Consider the following 20,895-nt stretch of genomic DNA (forward strand, 5'->3'; position numbering starts at 1 on the left):
TTGTCTTTGTCCCAACGACAGAATAAGATAGTGTTTTGTGTTTAGTACAGTATCTGTAACAATTGGTTAAATAATTATGCTTGCATAACATTTGATGACCTGAACCTATCCAATTCCACAATGCAGTGTCTGTATGGGTGAAATAATTCAATAACAATATACATGAAAACCTTAAACTCTGAATTCCTATAAAAATGTAGGCCTCTAATTCTTGTTATTATTATAAATAAGGTCTTAAATGGCAAGCTGATGGATATGGACTTCAACTGGGGGACAACTGGGAGCCAGGGGGTTTCTAGCAAGAATGTTGACCTGATGTTGCTGTGTAGGATGGGGTTTTAAAAAAGCTTTTTGGAGGAACAGCACAAATTGAAGGATGACTGCACCTACCATGACAATAATAATAATAATAAGGGTATGGACCAGGATGGTGTCTCTCAGAACAGGTAGGAAGATCCTATGGCTAAGTAAACACATCAGAAATCCTATCACCTCACCCTGCCCAATCCAGAAAGCCTGCAGTATGTGTTTCATGATGAGCTATCACAATGAGAAACACTAGAAGCTTTCCTAAAATTCCCTCCCTGTGGCAGGATATTTGTTAGAGATCTTGTACCCAAACACCAAGGACTGGGCTATGCATGCCTGGGAATGACACGGAGGTCCTCAAGCCTCCCAGTAAAGAACACAAATGACTCTGGCTATGTAGCAGAGAGGAAGTCATCCACGACCCTGTGTCCATGCTCACCCAGCATGCAGAACACGGGAGCTGATGTCTGCATTCAGGGACACACGAACAAGTCCAATGTCAACAGACAGAAGCCAAAGAGATCATCCAGAATTAAGTGCATTCTGTTCTTAAAAACTTCCAATTTCTACAAATCAATAGAAGAGATGAAAATGGGGAAATTTAAGAGACATAACTGTCAAATGTAACTTGTGGATCTTTTTGACTCTTGATTCAAACAAGCCAATTTTAAGAGGTCTTATTTATAAAAATAAAAACTTTAAATGTGGATTGAATAGTAGATGATAGCAAAGAATTATGGTTAACTTTGTTGGACATGATAAAGGAATTTTGGGTAGGTAAGAACAGATCTATGTTTTCTAGAATGCAGACTGATTATATGGAATATAATGAAATGATGTCAACATCTGATTCAAAATACTTTAACAAAGAGAAAAAGTACAAATAACCAAGTATGATGAAATATTGATAACTGTCACACCTGAGTAATAACAATGTTATTGTACCATTCTTTCTCCTTTAGTGTTTATTTGAAATATTCATAATAGAAACATTTTTAAAAGATAAATCTCATTTATAAAAAGTTCCCTATATCTCATAATGGCAATAATGAAAGATTACTATCTTAGAATCTCAATTTGAAAAAAAAAATATAAAAAATTTGAACATTCTCTCTACAATTTGAGTTTGATCACACGGGTTTGCAGGTTCAGGAGCATTCAGTAAGGTTTCAAGTCCTACACCATTCTGCGTAACAGTGCTGGAAGGAATAGTGTGGTCTTGGAGCACCTAATAACGCATAGCAAGGACAAATGCAGGTACCATGTCATGTACATGGGCATCCTGTCTCGTGCTGTGTTACAAAATTGTTCAAGTCCTCTCAAAAGTATTTTGTGTCAAAATACTGTAAGTAGGATTAATCACTGCATTAAACACAAATTTGCTTTGAGATCCTAGTACATAGAAGGCACTCTGCGAAGTTCCATGAGGAATACAAAGACAAATTAAAAAGAACAATTTGAAGGATTTTAAAAATGTAATCAGCCACAAGATGCCACCAAGTTGAACAGCCAATGGAAGAGCACAAGAACTTGGAAGAGTGTCCATCCATTTGTTTGGTCATTTATTCAGTCATCAAATATTTTCTGAAGGTCCACTCCACTCCAATAGTTGTGCTATCTGCATGGGCAGCAAAACAGACATGGCTCCAGCCTTCACACTGCCTTAGCACGCAGAGGACACAGGCGTTGTCAAATAACCACACAGAGAAGTAGAATTTCACACAATGGGAAGTGCTAGAAAGGCTGTTGCAAGAGAGAAACGGGGGCGATCTATTTGTGATTGGGTGCAGGCTTCTCTGGGATGGTAACCCTGAAGTGAAGTTGTGACCTAGAACCAACTCCTGATACAGTCAGGGAAGCTTCAAGGTGGAAGAGAACTGGAACACGAAGACTAGAGACATCACACAAGTGGGGAAAAGATGGTCACGGTGGCTCACTTTCTGTTAGTTCTGAGAGGTCATTCTGGCCAGCTAGCCCTTGGTACTTCCCCCTGCTGATTTTCCGTACGACTTTCCCCCTCATCCAGAGTTTTGGCTCCCTATTGACCTATTATGACCTACTACACATATGCTTTCTAACTGCCTCCCCCACCACACTCAAGTTTTATTGTATCCTCTTGTATCCTCACCTTCTAGCATGATGCATATTATCTGTGGCATCAGGAGTAAGGAAGCATTAAGATGTACAAGGTCATAAATGATCTCCAGCTTAGAAACCCTGCGTTCAACCCATGACTCACGCCAGGAGCACTGGGAGAGCTATTTCTGCTACCAAGCAATGCTCTCTCACAAATAAAACACCGACCTGCCTAGGAGCAGAAAATTCTATTAAGGACAACAGCCGTGTCTTCAGCTGAGGACGTGACTAACGGTGTGTTGGGAATACTTGGCTAAAGGGTCTTTAAAACAGAGCGTGTCTCAGTGCAAGCTGTGACCCAGTACTGAATCAGGGAACCAGAACCTGGGCGCTGCCCAGCCCAGTTCTGATGAGCTGGAGAAAACAGCAGAGTGACAGCGTCCTGCCTAGGAAAGTAAGCCCTGACCCCCGAAGCTTGTGTTCTCAGCCTGTCTGTGACTACAAACGTGTGTGTGTGTGTGTGTGTGTGTTGTGGGTCACGCAGTGCCAAGTGTATTTCTTACTGGAGGTCAAGTCACACAGGCTCTGAGGGGTCAGCAGGCATTGACACACTGTTTCCTAGGCATTAGACTGAGGCCTACCAGAGATAACAAACCCAGCTACTCCTGAGCTAGAACCACATGGGAATCAGGTAGCGAGGACAAGAGAAGAACATGAAGGGTGACGTTTTGGTAGCTGAGCTGGCGGGGACTTTGCACAGGGGCTCAACACACAGGGACACTGAAACTGTGCAGGCCGGGTGTGTGCTTGCCTAGCCTGAGGGCAGCGTCAGAGGCTGCCATATTTGAACAAATAAAGGCTGCAAACCGGACGTTCTAGTTATTCCCTTGAAGATTACGTGCTTGGGGGTGGAGAGGAACTTCAAGGAGAACCTCGTGTTACAGATGTCTTCATTAATATGATATGCATCATACTGTAAGATTATACACATATGCACAGGTACATAGTTTACATTATAACATTCTATTATAAAATATATACACCTATATATGTATAATGATGAGCATATGTGCATGTGAATAGAAATGATGCAAATACATACTGTATAATATTCATGATAATACAATGTACACTTCCAACCTCTATGGCAAGCAAAGGACTTCAAGTGTGATATAAACAATTGCTCAATAAACACTTGTTCAATGAATTAACTGCATAAGGGAAATCTTTTCTTGTTTCATTAGTGTTTGATTTTTATCAGACCAAAACATTTATTAAATTGCTGGTTCCTGTGGGCTTACTTACGTCCATGCTCATTTAATAAAACTGATTTTGGGTTCTATTAATGCATATGTGATGGTGGAAACATGCAGCGAGTATGTAAAAGTCACTGGACCCAAGCCTGCAAGAAATTTACATAATCTAAGATGGTGATAAACCTACCAACACATGGAAAGAGGTTAGCTGTTGCTGATCCCTTAGAAAAGTAAAGCTTGTATATCATGAGCAAGAAAGGCAACGAGTGGAAAAAGAGTCAAGAGAGTTGGCAGGGGGCTGGCTTTGTGGTATAAGGACTTAACCTGCCTGCTGCAATGCCAGCTCCCCATATGGGCACTGGTTTGAGTCCTGGCTGCTCCACTTCTGACCCAGCTCCATGCTAATGTGCCTGGGAAAGCAGTGGAAGATGACCCACGTCTTTGGGCCCCTGAACCCACATGGGAGACCTGGATGAAGCTCCTGGCTTCGGCTTGGCCCAGGCCTGGCTATTGCAGACACTTTGGGAATGAACCAGAGGTTGGAAGATCTCTCTCTCTTTCTCTTTCCCTCCCCTCTGCCTCTCTCTCTGTCTTTGTAACTTGCCCTTCAAATAAATAAAATCATTTTTTTAAAAAAATATAGCAGACCACAGGGGAGGTCTGTTGAGCTAAAACTCAGTAGGGTCAGTAACATTCCCAAGGGATGCACAATAGCAATAGTAAGCATTTCCCCTGAGTTTTGTTATGATGCAGCATTTTTTCCAAACACCTGGCACAATGTTTTTTATTATTTAACGTGTATGCTTGCTACACATTAAAAAAAAATCTCAAGAGAGAAAAAAGTTCCTTAGTGCACATTTCCTCTATACAAACCACAAAATAAGGGATGAAACAATAACTGAGAAGGATTTTCTTCATAGAAGAGGATGCTATCATCAGTAAATACCTAATAGCTTCATTACAGGTGGTGCAGTGAATCATGAACAAACACTCCGTCTCCTAGGTCTGTAGTGAACAGAATGTGTCTCCTCTGTTAGAGCAGTATGTTGTGCTTCTGCCACTTACCAGTGAACTTTCCCTACCGTCATTAAGTAGAAAGTCAAACAGTCAATATCCAAGATGCATGCAGTTAACTCTCTATCATGGATGTCTCCTCTCATTCGTTTTTTGGAATCATTGTAAAATATTGTTTAAAATGTTCTGGGAGAACTAAAGGGATCATGCTAATACTCTGATAAGGGAAAACAGTGGCATGTACTTTGGACCCAGTTAATGTTGGTTAACCCAGGAGGTTCTGTTTATTATCTCATAAACAAAAAAAGAAGAACATCTTATTGTTTACATGTTGGGGAAATTTAGGCCCAAAGGCCAGGAAAAACTGCTTCAGGCCGATCACAATACTTAGAAGAAAACAAGTAAGGGTATTTACCTTAGCCTTTAGAAGAAATCAAGCATACAAGCTACCTCCGCTGTAATATTAAATATGGTAGCATGAATTACTTTCCAAATATAAGCTAGCTGTTGTTACAGATCAGCAATTTTACAGTATGGCCATAGCAAATCTTTTAGTGAAAGCCAAGTGCACAGAAAAATTCCATGACATCACAGCTGATTGTTTCATAGACTCAGATACAAACAGAACCAGATCTCGCTCCCAAAACACTGCAAGTCCCAACTCCAGACGTAAAAGGCATTACTCCTTTCTCTCAACCCCACCGGCATTCTAAGCAAATTCCAGTCTGTACGGACAACTGCTCCCCCACCCCCATTCGCTGAGAACCTGAAGCGAATTCACTGGCCCCTGGTGGGTGCTGACTGCCCCTGAGCCACTGCACACATCACCAGCCTCCCATACCTACCGAGCCCTTTGATGAAGCTGATCACACAGGATCGTCTCCAACAAGCTGTCGTAATCTCCATGGGCCTGAACAGAAACCCAAACTAAGCGTCTGGGACAGCTTACACAGACTAGGTGCCAAAGCAGAAGAACATAATGACGGGCTCCATGGTCCTGCCGCTCACTGCCACCGTAAGTGTCTCGGCCACAAGGTTGGGCTCTTGTATTTTTGGCCCAAGGTGTATTTTTAGTCAGGTGCGAAAGAGCTACAGTAGAAGACACACTAAAGCAGGCCTTCCGCCCAGGGCAGACCGTTCAAACCCAGGCGACAATTTTTAGCTGCACAGTAAGACAGTGACCTACAACTCGCAGAGTGCCCGTATGTCTATATTTATCCACAAGAACATACTATGCTGACGGATTAGTAAAGCTGCTCAAAGCACTCCAGGAACATGAGCCCGACCCTCACGGCTGTTCATAAACAGTCCAAGCATACTGAACCCATGCGCGACCCCACGCGTCTCACTGGCTGGGGCTGCGTTCCCGTGACCGCAGAAATGTAACAGCAAAGATAACACAGGGTGGGAGATAAACTGTGCTCCGGGAACCTCGGGGCTCCTGGCCACGAGCACAGACAGTTTTAACCAGCTTGTATTCTTGCAGACAAAAGCAGCAGCCGAGAATCCCCACTGGAAGCCAATGGGCAGTGAGAAACTGTACACCCGTAAGGCAAATGAAACACTGACCATCTGTTGACATAGCTCGTAACTCGTACAGAAAAAGAGATTGGGTTCAAATCTGCAGTCACCTGATTTTAAATGACACAGACGAAACCAGCTTGTGACAAACTTAACTATGGCACCTTCAGAAGCAAAGAGGAGATTGAGAAGGAAAATGTAAATTGACTTAAAAACAAACTAAAAGTGTAACTAATTGATCTGTCAGTGAGCATTGTCTGCGACAGAGGAACTCTGCGAGGGTCGATGAAAATCCATTTCTTCACTCACACAGCTGTGAAGACTGAGAAACCGAAGTAATTTTGTATTCTGAATTTACTCCGGGTAATTAAAGGCTTTCTTTAGCAATGTAGATTGGAATTACAAAATAGCATGGAAGGGGAATTGACTGATGAACTGAGACACTTCACAGGAAGGAAAAAAAAATGTTCGATTTATCAAAAGGAGGTGCCGGCACTGTGGCATAGTCAGTAAGGCTGCTGCCTGCAGTGCAGGCATCCCATATGGGTGCCGGTTCGAGTCCCAGCTGCTCCACTTCTGATCCAGCTCTCTGCTATGGCCTGGGAAAGCAGAAGATGGTCCAAGTCCTTGGGCCCCTACTCCTGCGTGGGAGACCTGGAAGAAGCTCCTGGCTCCTGGCTTTGGATCAGCGCAGCTCCGGCAGTTTCGGCCAACTGGGGAGTGAACCAGCGGATGGAAGACCTCTCTCTCTCTACCTCTCCTTTTCTCTATATATAACTCTTTCAAGTAAATAAATAAATCTAAAAACAAATGGACACTTTGACTGTGGCACACCAGACCCCAGCAAAGATGTCCCAGGGTACCCTGAATTCCAGGAGTGCCTTTTTTTTTTTTTTTTAAATTTTTGACAGGCAGAGTGGACAGTGAGAGAGAGAGACAGAGAGAGAAAGGTCTTCCTTTGCCATTGGTTCACCCTCCAATGGCCGCCGCTGCAGCCAGCGCACCGTGCTGATCCGATGGCAGGAGCCAGGATCCAGGTGCTTTTCCTGGTCTCCCATGGGGTGCAGGGCCCAAGCACCTGGGCCATCCTCCACTGCACTCCCGGGCCATAGCAGAGAGCTGGCCTGGAAGAGGGGCAACCGGGACAGAATCCGGTGCCCCAACCGGGACTAGAACCCGGTGTGCCGGCGCCGCAAGGTGGAGGATTAGCCTATTGAGCCACGGCGCCGGCTCAGGAGTGCCTTTTTAAAGCGCCAACTGAGATGGATGGGTGGCATTTTGTGGACACTTTGTTAAAAAGCATCAAACCAACTCTAAGATAATAGCATGCCTACGGAGGTGTCTGTGTTTGGAGAAATAAAGACTTAGTCTTCCCCTTTCTAGATCTAAATTGGAGTTCACCTGACTCAAAATTTGTACTCTGCCAGCGTCAAGCTGCTAATGCTATTATTAGACCAACTTCTTAGATGGTGTGACTGTCATTCAATTAATAGAATGTTACAGTCTTGTGGAAATATGAAGAAAGCATTTTGTCTTTTTTACTCTGTTCATAGATGCCAATGAGGAAACAACATTTAAGGGAAGTGCAGAAAAGAGAACTCACACACGTGCGGTCAGTGAACTTGACTCAGACACTACGTTAGGCATTTTCCATAAAATATTTCATGAAGTCCTCATAGTAACCCAGTAAGGTAGGCGCTGCCGTCTCCATTTCAGAGTGGATGAAATGGAGAAAAAAGGCTGCCCAAGGTCATTCAGAGTCCAGTATTACTACGTTTATTAATTCCCATTCTAGCACTTTCCTTAACACGAGACTCCTAAACAATAGCAACCGGGCAGTATTCATCTCTGCATACATTTAATAGTCACTCTCAAATAATGTACTGTCTTGTTCCCAGATAATGTTCTGCTTGTTCCCAGAAATTCTGCACATCCAAAACCTAGACTTTCAGAGAGCTTCCTTTGATGTCCTGCACCTCACTGACGCATCCCCAGATAGAACCCATTTTCTCCTGCATTAGACACAATTCTCAATGTACGTTAGATGGAAAGCAACAAATCACAGATGGGTGAAGGCTCCTAAGGTTGGGCACCCAATGGCTCTTTAACACTCCATGGAAAATGAAATTAGAAAGTACAATAATGTTTGTTGCAAAATTTTGAAATATACGCACTTCATATATTTCAAAAAATAGTTTTTCATAATATCTACTTTCCATGAACTTCTTGACAACTCCTCCTTCTGACAATATGAGTAACAGCTATCAACTGATTTGTCCATATTGTTCAAAAGAATCAGAAAACAAAAACAGAAAGCAGCAATTAAGTTTATGAAGGAGAGCAGGCTTAAGGGTATTTTACTATAAAAAGAGATAGTTCTTTATATTTCTAGAACCCTGGAGGTATCCAGGAATTTTTAATAACTAATTTGCCAATGACCTGAATGATTTAGACTTGGTTAAACTATGATAGCAATCTATATGAGAGAGAGAGAGAGAGAGAGAGAGAGAGAAAGAAAGAAAGAGATTGAGAGAGAGAAAAGTAGAAGAGAAGTAGAATACAGTTTTCATGATTGGGAGAGATTTGCTCAGAGATGGCTGGCTCCTCAATGATTCTGAATACATGTCATGTATTTTAAGCTATGTTACTCTAATTAAATTTAAAAAAAGAAACGGTGTTCTTGGCAAGTTTGAGTGATAGTTCTATAACAACTCTCAAATATTCACTGAGTGAATGACTTTAAAGTCGATGCTTTTTTTTCTTCGACAGTTAGCCTAATATCCATCACAAGTCTCCTTTCTGCTTTGTGGGCCCTGGTGGCAGCATGACTGCAAAACAGAGTCCAGCCCACTGCTTCTCGCAGCACAGGCCCAGAGGTTGCAAGGCTGTAGCACAGAGGACTCAGTTCTTTCGCTGCCTTCGGAAAGGCATGTCCTTGGGCTGACAGCGATGGAGACGCATGAGGGTACTAGCATGACTACCTGCTCTCTTCTCTCGAAGGAGCATACTTCAAACATTTGGTGGGAAATGGAACTAAAAGATAAGCTTATCTGGGTGCAAAAAAGTTTTGAAATCCATCTGTCGTTTTCTCGTAATCTACATTTCCATGAACAATTTAAAGACCCCACATTAAATGTAGCCTAACAGAATTCTGTCCACTTACCTTAATTCAGAGTCTATCTGTCCTATTATATTACGAGAAGCAAGAAATACCATTGAGACAACAACTCAAGAAAACGTTTCCAACTTGAAGCAATAGTCAACACACAAAATGATGATACAGTCTTGACCCCTGTATCATTCAGAACCCCTAAAATGAGAGGGATTGTAAGCTGACGATGATTCTAGTAATTTTTTCATCATCGCTCTTATAAACTCACCATTTCTCTAAACGGAGGTTTTCGAACTAGCTTGTGACATACCAGTATTTAATGAAATATTTCAATAATTTGTATAATCACATATATGTTAGTCTCCCCAGAAATTCAGTAAATACAAGAGTTAAACTATTAGCACAGAGGGTGCCAGCGTTGTGGCCCAGCGGGTTAAGCTGCTGCATGCAACATGAGCATCCCGTGGTGGTGTGCCTGCTGCTAAGCCCAGGAAAGCAGCAGACGATGACTCACTTATTTGGGTCCCTGTCTCTCTCATGGGAGACTGGGCTGGAGTTTGGGGCTGTTGGCATGGGCCTGGCCCAGCTCTCGCCATTGTGGCCATTTGGGAAGGGAACCAGCAGATGGAAATTCTTTCTGTCTCTGTCTCTCCCTCTTTCTTTGTAACTCTGCCTCTCAAATAAATAAATCTCCAGAAAAATATTAGCACAGAAGCATGGCAACTGGTAATACATGCCGGTGCCATAACATGGCATAGTACAGAACACATTCATTGCCACATATTGGCAGATCTTCCAGAGACAAGGAACCCCTGAGGCTGTCTTAACGAAGGAGCCAGGTGGAGCAGAACATAAGCAAACATCACCTGCAGCCTGACCTCTCCCTTGTGGAAACCATAACAAGGGCAGAGGACCCATTAACGACAACGTGTCATTGTGTCCGGAAGTACCGACTTCTTGTCAATAGCATTTGCCAAGCCTGTCATTACTAAAGACACACGCAGCAACACAAATGCAACCTGAAGACGTTTGCCACGAGGGCCTTCAGGAAAATACTGGTTTGTCTTGGCACACGGAGCCTCTGGAACCAAGCCATGGGCAAAGCAGGCAGTGTTCCACCAACCAGGTGTGCCACTACAGCTACAGGCCGAAGCTACATGGTGGCTCATTTTAAACCTCCAAGGATGTCCCATTCTCTGGTAAGTTACCAGGTGCACTCACACCCAACCTCGGAGGGGAAAATCAGAAGGGATGCTATGTTAATGAGAAGTGAAACAACTTAAATATGTTAAAAATACTTGAAATGTTTTTTCTCCGAAAAGTATCCTCTGATGGTTCCATTATCAGTTTACAGACCTGCCCCAGTTCTATCACTATCTATGTAACTGTTACCTTGATCTTTCCCTTGCTCCCAGTCTTTTAAATATACTATTTTGGAAAACGAAGGCATTGACCCATTTTATTTTTGAGAGAAAGATCTGTAAAATGTCCCAAGTTCACCCAAACCTGTGGATCTCCGCAAAAGAATGAATTTCACGGCCTCAGCAAGATCTATAGACTCTCAACCCCTGGTGAGGCTAGAATCTATCTTTTTGGTGATTCTAATGTGCAGTCAGGTTTGTAAGCTTATGATGGAACTTGGGAATATTTGATAATAAATGACAACTGAGTATCCAATAGAAATAGAAGGGTTTGACCCAGTTATCATCATGAACAGAGAGTTATCTGGCTGGTACCCTTACATCTACTTATACTTAAAATGTAATTAAAAATCAAGAAGTAACTAAAACAACTTGGGTCTGGTTTTGTGTGTGTGTGTGTGTGTGTGTGTGTGGTGTCCTTAATGTGTTTCTTAGCTTTAAACAGTCTCATAGGTCCTGTACTTGGCCTCAAATAGATGTCAAAAAATCCATAGAGTTTATATACATATACTATTTCTAGTTCTCACATACAGTTCAAGCAAGTTTTTTTTTTTTTTTAATTTTGGTCTAGTTTTTAAATCCTTGGCAACTTGGATGCAGAACACCAAAAGCCAAGAGGCAAAAAACTTGATAAATGCCATCATTCTAAAAAGCATTTACACAACTTACGACAGCAACAAGAGAGGCAGGTAGTGCCACTGACTTTAGAGTATACCTAGTGGGACCCCCCAGTAGTCCCCTAAGGACATCTCAAATATACATCCAGAACAGCAATGGGCTGTGTTCAACATGACCCCCTGGGGGCAGGCAATTGGCCTAGTGGTCAAGATCAGGGTTGGGATGCCCAAATCCCATAGAGGGAGTGCCTGGGTTGAAGGCCCTGTTCTACTCCCAGACCCTGGGAGGCAGTGGTAACAGCTTGTGTTTGGGTCCCTCCACACCTATGGAAGATCTGAATTGAATTCCTGACTCCCAGGATTTTGGGGAAGTAATCGGTAGATACAAGCTCTCTGTTTTTCTCAAATAAATAACAATTCTAAAAAGATGACACTCTGTCAACAGTGAAAGATTAATAAAAATTTCTCAGAATTTCCATATGTGCCTTCCAAACATCTCACCACTTAATAAAATAAACGACTGGGAGTTCAATTCCGAGCGGTTCCCTGACATTCAGGTGGGCACAGTCAGGAGGAGAGGACACACAACTATGTACTCTTAGAAAACATCTAACCCAGGATGGTGCAAATTTGAAGCACTGGCTGGTCTTTAAAACATGAACCTTTCCTATAAAATGCATAATTTCTAAATGGCTAATGCCAGAGCATAGAGAGCTGGCTCTTATCTTTTCATCTGGTCATGAAGAAGACCTATGGACTCCATCAGTGTCTGGAACTGGATACCATGACTTTCAGGGAACCATCCAGCAAAGGGTCCCCTGCCCATCACCACCCCATGCTTGTGAATCATCTTTAGGAGCAAATCCCCAAGAGGAATTTGTGCATAGAAATGCGGTGTGAGAGCACCACTACTTGGACATTGCTTGCAATCAAGTAAAAATCTGCCCTTACAATACAATAAAGGAGCAGTGAGAAGGCGTGTAGCTACACAGCTTTTTGCTCCTGAGAAAATTTTCCCCCTCAACCTCTCATCCCCACAATCCTCTTTGCCTAGGAAGGATTCTTTCTGATATGCCCAACTACGCCATGTGTTTCTTCAGATTCCACTTTCTATTTTGGGTTGCTGATGTTTTGCAGAGTTAAAAAAAAATGTGGATCAAGAAAGGGTCCTTCAGGTAAGACTCTAAGTGGCCAAAGCAAGGTATTAGGACCATCTCCACCTCAATGAGACAAAATATGGACTCCGTGGAAACATGGACCCCTACAGCCATGTTCAAGGGCTGTTTCCTTTTTTTTTCTTTTAAAGATTTTATTTATTTGAAGGACATAGTTAGAGAGACAGGGAGACAGAGACAGAGATCTTGCAGCCTCTGGTTCACTCTACAAATGGCCTCAATGGCCAGGGCTGGGCCAGGAGGAAGCTAGGAGCAAAGGACTCCATCCAGGCCTCCCAAGTGGGAGGGGAGGGCCCCAGCATTTGGACACCTTCTGCTGCCTTCCCAGGCACTTTACCAAGGAGCTTGAGTAGAAGGAGAGTAGCCAGAACTTGAACCAGTATCATTTGGGATGCTGGTATTGTAGGTGGTGGCTTAGCCCGCTGTGCCACACCAGCGGCCCCCGAGGGCTGTTTCTGATACTGCCTAGAGTGTGGCCCTGGGCAAGTACCCCAGGCTGACACCCAGAGTTCATCTGCAAAGATGATGTCTCCAGAAGGAGCCTGTGAACCAGCAGCAACCGCAGGGCGTCAGGTTAGCAGTCACTACGTTCTGTAGGTTCATCTAGAGACTTGACTCAGAGCAGGCCTCGGAGATCTAACAGGCAGAATGACAAGCCCAGCGTCACGGTCATGACCAAGCCCAGCAAAAGGCAACGCCCAAAGTGAAATCCACATTTACAATGTCTTTATTTTATTTTATGAAGTGATTCAAATGCCTGAAAGTCTGGGGCCTACTGAAAAAGCAATTCAAAATAATTATCCTTACACTGTCCAACTCCGTAGCCACTGGCCACATACAACTCTATGAAACACTTGAAAGTTGACGAGTGTAACTGAGGAATTGACTTCTCTTACTGGTGCAATTAATTAAAGTTAACAATTAAAAATTGGCATTTGACTCAGTCTTGGGGAAATTTTAAGTATGTCTGGAACACTTTTCATATAAGAAACTACTTTTTCAACTGTAAATTTTATGGAATCTAAATACAGATCAGTGTTTTTGATGAATCTGGTGCTCAAATTTAGATGTGCTGAATTATTGATTATTCCAAAAGGGAAGGATGTAAAATATTCATTGAGGTTTATGCCCATTGCATGTGGAAATGATAACATTTTTGTTATATTAGGTTAGGTGAAATTAATTATTAAACTTATTTCAAATGCTTTCAAGCTACTAAAAACCATATAATTGCATATATCTTGTATTATATTTCTACTGGAGACTACTGTTTCAGACTAATTACTGCTTTATAATATTAGACACATCAGAGAGCAACTGTTGCAGATGAACATGGAAAACTGTTCAGGAAAAGCCACAGTTTTGTTAATTATGAATTAATTAGTAAATGAGTATAGTCATGTGTATTGACAAATGATAAAAATACTGATATACTGATTCAGTAACAAAACATCCATGATTACATTTCAAAAAGCATCAGATTCATGAGATTGTAAGGTGTTTCCCTTTCCCTCCACGCTATAGCAGAGAAAACTGAATTGTTTAAGATTGTGCCACCCAATAAAGCCAGGAAAAAGGACTGGAACACAGATTTTCTAGCTCAGGAGGAGCACCAGATTGCTTCCTTGAAGCTGAGAAGGAGAAACACCATGAAATAGATTTCTGATATTAAATGCTTCCACATGGCACCCAAAACTACATAAGGCCAAAAACATAAAACTGACGATGCAACAGATTTTTAAGCAACTTAATCCTCCCTGAGCCGCGTCTAACTTCATCAGCCACACTACGACTGAGCACACGTGAGCTGGTGCCAGGGCCTATGCCTTGTTCACCCTCACTAAATGTCACGTGGCTCTCCACCTCACCTGCTTTCCTATGGAAGGCACCTCGCACTGTACCATTCACTTGGATACTGAAGAATTGTGAATTTCTAATAGGAAGGTACTTCAAAACGTGTGAGTGGGAAATGGAATTAAAAGATTACTCATGGGGCCAGTGTTGGGGCGCAGCAGGTTAAGTTGCCCTTGCAATGCTGGCATCCCATAGGAGCACTGCTTCTAGTCCCAGCTGTTGCAGCCCTTTGAGGAGTGAACTAGCGGATGAAAGAACGGTATCTCTCTTCCTCTCTCTCTGTCATTTTGCCTTTCAAATAAAAACATAGTTCTCTTTAACAAAATATTAATTTGGGGGCTGGCACTGTGGTGTAGTGGGCTAAGCCTCCGCCTGCAGCACTGGCATCCCATATGGGCATCAGTTCTAGTCCCGGCTGCTCCTCTTCCGATCTAGCTCTCTGTTATGGGAAAGCAGGAGACTTGGAAGAAACTCCTGGCTCCTGGCTTCGGACCAGCTCAGCTCTGGCAGATACGTCATTTATGGAGTGAACCAGTGGATGGAAGACCTGTCTCTCTGTCTCTCCCTCTCTCTGCCTGTAATTCTACCTCTCAAACAAATAAAATCTTTAAAAAAAAAAACCAAAAACTCAATTTTGGTAAAAAATTTTGAAATCCATGTATACGTGGTATCTTCAAAATGATCACAGATATTATGTGTTATGAAAAAGCTATGTATTTAGTTTTTTGTGCCACCATAAAACTCATTTTTAAATTTCATTTTCCATGAAATCTTTCAAGTACCCACCTACAAGTCTGCATTATCATGACAGGCATGCCGCTGTTCTGATTTCCACCATCACCACAGCAGAATCATTTACATCATGTACACAGAGGTTAGTGGTCTCATAGAGCTGAGTCCCATCTGACAACTCAGAAGTCACTCAAACACTAGGGAAAACATCCTCAATATATAAGTTAGAGGGCCAGGCATTTGGCTTAGGTTTTAAGATGCTTCTTGGAACACCTGCATCCCATAGCAGAGTGCCTGGGCTTATGTTGTGGCTCACTCCAAATTCCAACTTCCTGTTAATGCACACCCTGGGAGGCAGTAGGTGATGGCTCTAGCACTTGGGTTCCTGCCATGCACATGGCAAACTCACATGGAGTTCCTGGCTCCTGGCTTCTGCCTGGCCCAACCCTAGCTATTGGGGACATTTGGAGAGTGAACCAGCAGATGCAGGGTCTTTCTCTATCTTTCTCCCTGTCTCTCTGCCTTTTAAATAAAATGAAAATAAATAAATAAAAATTTAAAAAGTATTGATGATGAAGCTAAACTGGCAAATGCTTGCTGGTGTTATGTTGGGCTTTCTTTCCTTTCCAGTGGGTGGTTCTTCGATTCCCTTCCATGGCTCTTGCAGCCTCTTTGCCACTCCTTTCCTTGCTTCTTCCACTCCTAGCTACATACGTTTGGTTGGTCTGCCTTATCTCTCAACCCTGTCAACCCATCTTCTTCAAAGACCTTTTAAAAAAATCCCATTTGTTAAGAAACTCTCCCTTAACCAAATAAAAGGAAAACAGTTCTTTCTTCAGTCAACTACATTCTGCAGTGAAAGAATTTTGAGTTCCATAATCAGAAGGGAATGGAAAGAATTAAATATATATCTGCACACATAGGGTCTTACAGATCCATAACCTCTCCAATGGAGTCATTCATTACCTTTATTCTCACCTGCATTGCTAAGGGTTCATCTACTTGAGCAATCCTCATTAAGAAGGTTTCTCAGAGTCTGCTGACATGTTGACATGTCATGTTGCCACATCTTCCTGAAATGCTACCTACGGTGGATATGATCACTACAATTTAATTTTAAGTCTCCTTATTTTGCATTATCCATCCAGAGAACTGAGAGTGCAGAAGACAGAATAGGTATAGTTTACAACCTATTGTTTCATTATGATGACCTAGGTGCACCTACCTCTGCCCTACTTTCACGTGATGACTAACTAAGTGCCATTACTTGTTAATTGTTACTGTAGCCCTCTGGAGCTTTCTGAAGGAGTCACTGTCACACCTTGGCAGCCCATAAAATTCAGGATGGCTTCCAAAATCTTCCTCACGTTAAAGGCAGGAAGCAGGTATTGAGAGAATCTGATTCAACTGGTCTAATGGGATCGAGATTGAATCGACATAAAAATGGAAAAAATATGCTTTCACAAATTCACTTAAGATTAGGAGACATTTTCTGCTAGAGGAACTTATGAAAGGATACATGACCTGAAATACAGGTGCCCTCTCTCTGGAGGGTGGGAAGAAGGGCGAAAACGAATAATGCCTGCATGTCATAGCAGGATCGAGCCATGTACAGGTACGAATGAATACAACAAGAGCAGCTAATAGAGTTCATTCTGAGTTTGTTCTTAACACACACTACCTTTGGGAACCTTCATGATGCCTTGGTTTCCTGTGAAAATTACACCCCAATTTTCTGGAGAGATGGCTACATACAACTTTACAAAGTGACACCCCAGAACTATCCCAAAGTGATCTAGCAGGCTAGGCAACATCCAACAGGTGCCTATTTGACATTTAAAAAAATCTGCCAATCTATACCCTGGAAATAACCAAGAAAACAATGTAATAGAGGCCATATACATCAGCAGCTTCTACTCTATAAAGACCTAATTGAAACAACTCTGTTACTTTGGTACATTAAATCAATCTTGTGTTATCAAGAGATTATCTTTTACCCTCCAAAAAATATTCAAATTAAAAAACACTGTTCCTCAAGTACTTGTTTCCACTTCTGTTTTTCTTAAAAGAAGCTTGTATGAGCTACATGATTACACATTTTTAAAGATTTATTTATTTAACTGAAAAGCAGAGTTACTGACACACACACACACACACACACACACACACAGAGAGAGAGAGAGAGAGAGAGAGAAAGAGAGAGAGAGAGAGAAAGAGAGCATTTCACCTGCAGGTTCACTCCCCAGATGGCTGCAATGGCTGGGCCTGGGCCTGGCCAAGACTGGAACTCCAGCTGAGTCTCGCATGTGGGGAGCAGGGGCTATAATCTGCTGCTTTCCCAGGAACATTAGCAGGGAGCTGGATTGGAAGTGGATCTTGAACCACAGCTCACATGGGATGCTGATGTTAACTATTTGGAAGGCAGACTGACAATGAGAAAGGGGAAGAAAGAAGGACAAAGAGATCTTCTACCTGTTGGCACAATCCCCAAATGCCTGCAACAGCCAAGGCAGGGCCAGAATGAAGCCAGGAGCCAGGAATTCCATCCAAGTCTCCCACACAGGTAGCAGGTGCCCAAGCACTAAGGCCATCCTTTGCTGCCATCCCAGGCACATCAGCAGGGAGCTGGATGAGAAGCGAGCAGCTGGGATGTGAACCAACACTCAATCTGCTGCACCACGACACCAGGCACATTGTATATGTTTGTATCATACATTAAAATGAAACACAGGCTGGATCCAGGATAGATGCTCAACTGTGGCAATCCTACCTTAGACAATTCCACCTTGAATCTGTTCCCTCCTCTAATTCCTGTGCTACTACCTTGAGTCCTTATCACCTCTCTACTGGGCCATCCTCACAGGGATTCTCCCTACCTCCATTCTCAGCCAAAACTTCTAGAATTGGCTGGGGATGTGATCATGTTGCTTCCTGCTGGAAAACCTATCAACTGTCAAGTAACCTCGGGACAAAGTCAACGCCCGAATCCTTCAGCAGGTCCTTCCATGCTTCTCATCATCTGACCCACCTTGGCTCTGCGGCCATCTGTCCCTTCCCTACAGTTGTCCCTCTCCGAGCTGCTCCCTGTACTACCTCCCTGCCACCACTCCTGCTCTTCCCTCTGCCCTTTCCCCTCTTCTCTTGAGCATTCTTCAACTTCAAATGTCAAAGCCTTTGTGGAAGGATTGCTCCCAGCCTCTTCCCTCCCACTTAACAATGACGAATCACTTCCTCCTCTGAATGAGTATGTAGGTCAGCAACCCTGGGTCCCAGCCCAGGACCTAGCAGAAGTCTGGATACAAGGTCTTATCCAATCAGCAATTTGCTTTTCCCTGCGTCTTCCATAGATCCCCTATTTCATCAAAGCAGGCCCTATTTGGGAAACACGTACAAGGCAGGAGCTGGGCCTGCAGAATCACTGTGCGTTCTATCTACCTTCATGCCCTACACCTGTAAGCATTGAAATAACTGATAAGAGGGGAAAGGAGTAGTACTGGGTCACTGTGGCACTTCCTGAAGCCTATTCAGGCATGTCCAGCCTGGGCTCATGCACCTCAGTCACTGTGACAAAATCTTTGGGGTTCAAACATTTTTTTCCTACAAGGCAATCAGTTTTTCTGAGCAGATATCAGACAGCAGCATCCCTCACATGGAAAAAAGACCTTGGTTGGTAAAGAAATACATTAGCTCAGTCGATTTCACGGAGCCTGGTTTTCTTCCAATTTGGCAAAAGTGGCTGCAAGGTGTAGACATGAAGTGAATTAAATCCTTGTAACAAATGACATTCAAGCAAATGTAGGGCTAAGTTAATACTTTTATAGAGAGCAATCCTTGACAGAGTTTATTGATTTAAAAACAACTTAATGTGGCTGGTGCTGTAGCACAGTGGGTTAATCCTTTACCTGTGGCACCAACATCCCACATGGGCACCAGTTCATGTCCCGACTGCTCCTCTTCCAATTCTGCTCCCTGCTATGGCCTGGGAAAGCATTTGGGCCCCTGCACCTGCATGGGAGACCCGGAAGAAGCTCCTGGATCCCGGCTTTGGATCGGCGCAGCTCTGGCCATTGTGGCCATTCCAACCAGCGGATGGAAGACCTCTCTGTCTCTCCTCCTCACTGTTTGTAACTCTACTTCTCAAGTAAATAAATAAAATCTTAAATAAAAACAATCTATCTCAGAAATAGTCCCTCAAGATGACTGGTCACTACATAAATAAAACAGTCTTTCACTTAAGCTCATTTTGTGTTTCATATCAGTCCAGAGTCTACGAGCACACTGGTGAGATTTAGTTTGCTGGATCCAGTCAAAGAAAACAGGTGATGGTTACAGAGGAAAGAGACTTGATAGCTGAGATCAGATGTTGAGTTCCTGCTTGGAATCAAGGATAGAGAAATTCCAAAAAGGAAAAAAAAATATTGCTGTCACTTGCTGTGTGCAAGTGTTTACTGAGGAAGTAAACACTAGTTATGTTTTATGAAAAAACTCCCATGCTGTCCAGGTAATTTTATTCACCCAGGTGACATTTCACAATAATAATTTAGCAGATTATCAGCAAGGGCCACTATGTCCTGAAATGTGCCAGAACTCACGAAAATGAGAAGATGCTGATTCCTAGGAGGGCCTTAGGCAAAGCCCGGTTATACAACACTGCTGTTGCTACAACGGAAGTACAAAGCGACTGTAGGGGAAATGAAGGAGACACCTGAACTCATGGGCAGGACAGAAGCTGGGCCCAGGTCCAAAAGCTCATGCTTCAGGTCTAATTCCTGTGAAACTTGCAGAAAAGGCTGGAAGTCTAGCAAATACTGGTGACTTGCTACATTATCAGCCACTATGCTCAGCAGTGGACTTAGAAGGAAGCTATTCCAGCCGGCGCCGCGGCTCACTAGGCTAATCCTCCACCTAGAGGCACCGGCACACCGGGTTCTAGTCCCGGTCGGGGCGCCAGATTCTGTCCCGGTTGCCCCTCTTCCAGGCCAGCCCTCTGCTGTGGGCAGGGAGTGCAGTGGAGGATGGCCCAGGTGCTTGGGCCCTGCACCCCATGGGAGACCAGGAAAAGCACCTGGCTCCTGGCTCCTGCCATCGGATCAGCGCGGTGTGCTGGCCGCAGCGCGCCGGCCGCGGCGGCCATTGGAGGGTGAACCAACAGCAAAGGAAGACCTTTTTCTCTGTCTCTCTCACTGTCCACTCTGCCTGTCAAAAAAAAGTATACATATATTAAGAAGGAAGCTATTCCATCTTGGACACAATCAAATGGTTTTCTCAAAGTTCAGAAACAAACCACTCTATCCAAATGTCCTCTCTAGGGAGTGCAACAGTTTAGGTCACCAAGCCAAGAAAATGTCACAGGGAGACCCTGGTTCCTGGTCACGTGGTCGTGGCAATGAAAAAGCACGACTAAATCATGGAATCATAGAGGCATTCAGACATGCATTTGTTAAGTAAATTACTAATAATGTCTACCAATTATTGAACAATTACAACAGTGAGTTTTTAAAATATTTCATAAACATTAACTTATTTAATTATTATGACCCTATGAATATATATACACAGATATATGTATTATTTGCAGATACAGATATATATCCCTGCAAAGATATATAAATAGGATACATATCATATAGAAGATGTTTATATCATTATCTTTTCTTAGAATCAGAATTTAAGGTGTGGGCATTTTATCTAGTGGTTAAGACATGGGTTAAGATGAGGACGTCTGGGTTTGATAACCACTTCCAGCTCCTGACTCCGATCCTGCCAATGCAGACCCTAGAAGGCAGTGGTGAGGGCTCTGGTGGTTGG

The 20,895-nt window shown here is 43.1% G+C and overlaps 1 protein-coding gene across 6 annotated transcripts in view; it reads right to left on the bottom strand.

The window, feature by feature from the left end:
• The window catches only part of FRY (FRY microtubule binding protein), a 499,640-nt gene that overhangs the window by 240,880 nt on the left and 237,865 nt on the right, over positions 1-20,895 (bottom strand). For 2 of the 6 annotated variants that reach the window (XM_089304251.1, XM_051831817.3), the window contains exon 1: positions 5,501-5,972. The exons of the other annotated variants lie outside the window; for them this stretch is intronic. In XM_089304251.1, coding sequence (XP_089160377.1) covers positions 5,501-5,561 — 61 coding nt within the window. In that variant the 5' untranslated portion in view covers positions 5,562-5,972. Of the gene's footprint in view, positions 1-5,500; positions 5,973-20,895 lie in introns of those variants that run through there. 6 annotated transcript variants of the gene reach the window in all.

The sequence above is a fragment of the Oryctolagus cuniculus genome, chromosome 9 (assembly GCF_051225735.1).
Source record: "Oryctolagus cuniculus isolate XC-2025 breed Fujian yellow rabbit chromosome 9, ASM5122573v1, whole genome shotgun sequence".
NCBI lineage: Eukaryota > Metazoa > Chordata > Mammalia > Lagomorpha > Leporidae > Oryctolagus > Oryctolagus cuniculus.